This window comes from Fulmarus glacialis, unplaced genomic scaffold (genome assembly GCF_000690835.1).
Source record: "Fulmarus glacialis isolate BGI_N327 unplaced genomic scaffold, ASM69083v1 Scaffold50484, whole genome shotgun sequence".
NCBI lineage: Eukaryota > Metazoa > Chordata > Aves > Procellariiformes > Procellariidae > Fulmarus > Fulmarus glacialis.
The window spans coordinates 1-5,168 of NW_009209646.1; the positions used below are offsets into that span (position 1 = coordinate 1).

The 5,168-nt window shown below is 48.6% G+C and overlaps 1 protein-coding gene across 1 annotated transcript; it reads left to right on the plus strand.

Annotated features, from left to right (window-relative positions):
- Positions 1-248: 248 nt before the first annotated feature.
- LOC104076131 (manganese-transporting ATPase 13A1-like) lies at positions 249-5,038 on the plus strand (the record flags this gene model as incomplete). The annotated part of the gene is made up of 8 exons (XM_009576888.1): positions 249-369; positions 1,001-1,158; positions 1,975-2,150; positions 2,554-2,664; positions 3,190-3,315; positions 3,646-3,754; positions 4,284-4,483; positions 4,883-5,038. Coding segments are annotated over 8 exons (1,157 nt in total), but the record flags the coding sequence as incomplete, so codon positions are not given.
- Positions 5,039-5,168: the final 130 nt, after the last annotated feature.

Here is a 5,168-nt window from a genome sequence, read left to right on the forward strand (position 1 = left end):
CCCAAACCATTCTATGATTCTATGAATAGGGAGATCAATGACTTCTGTGTTGGACTACTTAACTGCTACAATTTGGTGTCTGTTCTTGTTTCAAGTGCCACAAAAATTCAGAATGGGGAGTTTAGGGTTCATTAACTCCAGCTGAGAACCGTGTTGATAGTTCCTGTCTTGTGATAAAAGCCACTGAGCATCCTGTCCTGGCTTTGTTGTAGCTGATCTCTCACAGAATTTCCTCTCCTCTCTTCTAGATGTGTACTGTACAGAGCCCTTCCGCATCCCCTTTGCAGGCAAAGTTCAAGTTTGCTGTTTTGACAAAACTGGCACGTTAACCAGTGATCACCTTGTAGTGAGAGGAGTAGCTGGGCTCAGGTAGGTCCCGGGTGATTTTCGTTCTATGATTTGCTGTGCTCTGGGCTTTGGGCACTGTGGGAACTCCTCAGGCACAAGTGAAATCACATTCCAGTGGGGAAGAGAAGATAATCAGGGATTCAGAGAGTGAAAGAAGTGGATTGAGCTAGAAGGAGAGAGGGTCGTTGGTCTCTGGCAACGACTATCAGCTCAGGACTTGTGAATTTAATTGGCTTGGGGGAATTTTTGCATAGGGTTTTTATGTAACTGAGATCTCCGCTGCTCCTCCATGCAGTAGCATCCTGCCTTCTCATTGCGCTGCCATAACGAACTGTGCTTGAAGGCTAGATGCCGCAGCAGAGAGACATCCGAGTCCTTTGATTCTACAGTTACTTAAAGGTGTTAGTTCAGGCCTCTACTTCGAGTGTTCTGCTTGAATCAAGTTTGCTTTGGAGGACTGGCAAAAATTATGGGCTTTGGCACTGTTTGCAGTTGAGACAGCGCCAGATTTCCTATGGCTTTGATCTCACCATGAGAAGTTCCTCTGTTTACTGTATTAGAGTAGGAATTTTTTGCTGGGAAAAATTCCAGAATTTGTCTGAGATAATGTGAATGGGGTCTGTTAACATGGACAGTCTTTTTTATGCTGCAGGGATGGGAAGGAAGTGACACCAGTATCTGACATTCCTGTAGAAACCCACCGAACGATTGCTACTTGCCACTCGCTTGTACAGTTGGATGATGGGACGCTGGTGGGAGATCCGTTAGAGAAGGCGATGTTGATGGCTGTGGACTGGACCCTGACCAAAGGTAAAACCTGTTTCCAGCTCCTCCCTGGTTGATATCTGAGCCCTGCTTACATGTGCAGGTTGTGGGGTGGATTTTTTTTGGGGGGGGTGACAATGGTAACACTGGGTTTGTCAGTTCTGAGCATGAAATTAGCTAGTCTGTGGAGATTTCCTATGCCTCATGCCAGCTTTCTGCAAGGAGTGCATTCCGGCTGGTGTGATCCCAGGAACTGGTTTGGGGCAGTGGAAATCCTTGCACTGCATGTCTGAGGAACGACAAATAGTAGAAGTCTGTTCCCAGGACTGCAGGTACTGCATTCTGCAACTGGCACACTCGGTTGGTGTCTTTTAGTTCTGATTGTGCCAACTCAGTAAAATCAGGGCGTGACTAGCGCAGGTTACAGTAGTGAAAACATGACAGTGTGGGTTTTAGCATGGTCTGCGGGCAGTCTCTCTGGAGGCTTTCTGCTCTGCTTTCTTGGCTTTCGCATGCATAGATAACTAAAATAGAAATTTTCCAGAAATATTGTATATGTATCGCACTGAAACCCATGCTGTTGTGATTTTTGCTTCTGGATTTTTACCTGTGATAATAATATATGCTATAAATGTACCTTCAACCTGCTGTGTAGCTGTTCGTACTAACGCACATAGGCGTTCTGATCAGTTATATCCCTCAGTTCTTGGCACTAGAATTTCCAGCTCTGTGTGCTTGTATCTAAGGAGAGGAAATTCATGTGATCTCGGTGACCTATGGGTTCCTTTGGGACCCAAAGGGAGGGATGTTGCTCTTGATACCGAGAAACCTTTCAGGATTTCCTGATCTGTTTGTTTCCAGATGAGAAAGTTTTCTCCAGAAGTATTAAAACTCAGGGACTGAAAATTCACCAGCGCTTTCATTTTGCCAGTGCCCTGAAAAGAATGTCTGTCTTGGCGTCGTACGAGAAGATCGGCTCGACTGATCTCTGTTACATTGCAGCTGTGAAAGGGGCCCCAGAGACGCTGCACAAAATGGTGAGCGCATCTCTCTAGGAGAGGAAGGGCCTTCTTCTAGCACGTGTGCTTGTCCTTTACACCTCTGCTTGTCCCTGCCAAGTCTGGAACCTGAATGACGTGGGGATTTCATCCTGCAAAAGAGCACAGGGAACCGGTGCCTGAAAACAAACACCACTGGGGAATTTCAGTCTAATCCCAGTGAGATCTGAATATCTCACTGTATGCGTTCATGGCCCTGTTGCTTTTCCTGACAGCAGAAGGCTAAACCTGGGGGATCTCCACTTTTGCCCTTGATGGTGAGGGACCCTCCCAAAGGTGCCTCTTTCCCCTGTCTGCATATTTAATGTGAAATGCTGAAATACGCTACTGAATTGTGTTTAAAACTGTATTAATATGATGCTTTTCTGCACACCTTCTCTAGCTGTCTCAGTGCCCCAGCAACTATCAGGCTGTCCACACGGAAATTTCACATGAGGGGGCAAGAGTGCTGGCCCTTGGCTACAAAGAACTGGGGCACCTCACTCACCAGCAGGTATATCTGTCTGTTTAAGTTAATCCAGTACCTCTTAATGGAAACAGAGGTGGTGTGAGCAGGGAAGAGGCGGGGGACTCTTGGGATGTGGTTGCTCAAAGCTGCTGTAACCGTGTTGTTTTTACGATCTGGATCTTCTGCGAAGATCGCAGCTTCTGCGTTGTGCTCCCAGGTTTGAATTCCTGTGCATCATTGATCAATGCTTCTGTTTCCCTGTTCGTAAAGCAGGGTCAAGTCCTTCCTTGTAGCAATTGAAGACGCTTAGCACTGAACTTCTTAGCTGTGAACCTGGTTTTATGTGGGGATGGGCACGTGTAATTGTTTTCAGGGCTGTCTCTGTGGAGCTTTGTGCCAAAGAAGGCTTTCTTCTGGAGCAGCTGGGCACTGTCTGGGGTTGCTGTGTGTATCTCAGAGCACCAGTTGTGTTTCTAGTGATGCTTTGATTGCAAGGAAGCACCCATTGGAAAATAAGATGGCTGCTACAGAGCAGCAGGTAACACTCTGTTTGCTGATTTGCTTTGGCAGGTGAGAGAGATGAAGCGTGAAGCTTTGGAGTGTGATCTTAGATTTGTTGGATTCATTGTGGTTTCCTGTCCTCTCAAAGCTGACTCTAAGGCCGTCATCAGGGAGATCCAGAATGCATCACACCACGTAAGCGTCAGCAGCAGCCTAGCCTTACTGGTAGCCATGGTGTTTGGGATGCGGAATTTCAGTACCAGAAGCCTTTGTGGAGCGAGGGCAAAGGCTTCCCCATGGTGAAGGCGGGGAGACCTTGTGGATGTGATGTTATTTTTGTGGTGGGATTTGCCTTGGCCCAAGAGAGAAAGCCTTTCTGCAGGGTGCTGCACAGAGCTACATCTCATAGGGAATGTCACCAGTATCCAAGCTAGGCAGAAGTCTTTTCAGCGTAAAGAAGACTCGCTGTGAAGTGCTGCTTTTCTACCCAGAACTGATTTTTGACCCCTCTCGCTTTCCCCTCAGGTAGTGATGATAACAGGAGACAATCCTCTCACTGCCTGCCATGTGGCCCGGGAGCTACACTTCCTCCAGAGGGAGCACACCCTCATTCTGCAGCCTCCTGTGAGCAAAGGTAACCGATCCCACGCAGGAAATGGCTCTGCATTTTGGAGGACAACAGCCCAAGCTCTACTGGGGCATTGTATCAGAGTTAGCCACATGCTATTAGCACTGTTGCTTGATGCTGATAAAGGAAACAACTCGCCTGCTTTCCAGAATCCCAGATAACCCTCTGTCCTTTGCTCCTCTCTTCTCTGGCTTGGAGTACTATATATTCCTCTGCCAGCTCGTAAACCGAGCTATCTGAGCACCAAAATAACAAACGTAATGGCAGCTGAAAGGCCTCCTTGCTCTGCGGGTTCAGAGGCCACCCAGGGAAGCTGAGCGCCATGTCACTGACTGCAGGGAAGGAGGGTCCACGTAAAGACTGTACCTAGGTGGGAGGTGGGCATGTCACTGTCCTGAGAAGCGGAGGGCCTTGTGTCCATGATGCTGAGGGGCTGCAAACACCAGGGTCAGAGTCTGTTGGGTAGCGGGGAGCATTTCTCACAGCCAGGCACCTCACAGGCATGCTCATGTCAAGCTGGTGCTTCTCTTTCCAGACTCCAGCTGGCAGTGGCAGTCCATCGACGGTGCTGTCGTGCTCCCAATCTTGCCAACCTCCTTGCAAGAGCTGACACAGCAATACGACCTGTGTGTAACTGGGGAAGGTCTCTCTCGCCTACAGTCTGTGAACAGACAGCAGCTGCTGAAACTCATACCACACATCCAGGTGTTTGCCAGAGTGGTGCCAAAGCAGAAGGTGAGAGATTTCAGCTGCTGGTAAAACCCAATTTTAGCAGGGTTCCCAGCAGGGCTCGTGTGGTGCCTGCGAGCCACGTAGATGCTAGCACATGATTAATGCTAAAGCATTAATTTCAACAAAGCAGCGTAACCTCTCCCAATATCCAAGCCAGCAGGAAGCAAGGACCAGAGCTCAGGATGTGCCACGTTATTACCCTAAAGAGTCCTGAGCCCGTTGGCCCGTTCTAGCTTTGCATTCCTAAAACAGAGCCTGAAGGTGAAGCCTTTGGGGTCTGGGTGTGAGGCCAGCGAGTTCCTGCACAACAGAATTACTTGACCAAAACAAGTAACCCAGCCCAGGCTGCAGCGTATCAGAACGCGCAGGCTGCCAATTCTCACTACGTGTTTCTTTTTGCAGGAGTTTGTGATCACTACTTTGAAGAGCCTGGGCTACGTCACGCTGATGTGTGGGGATGGGACCAACGATGTTGGAGCTCTGAAACATGCAGATGTGGGTGAGTCCGCGTGCAGGATCTCACGTGTGCCCCTATCTGAGTTTGGCTCGTGTTCCTAAACACAAAACCAATATTTGTTTCTCTGGTGTTTTGAGGGCTGGGATCGATCTGACCAACATCATTTGGTGGCATAAACCAACATAAAGAAGAAGGATCTCTGTGCTGGTGGAATACCGGCTCTGTGCACAC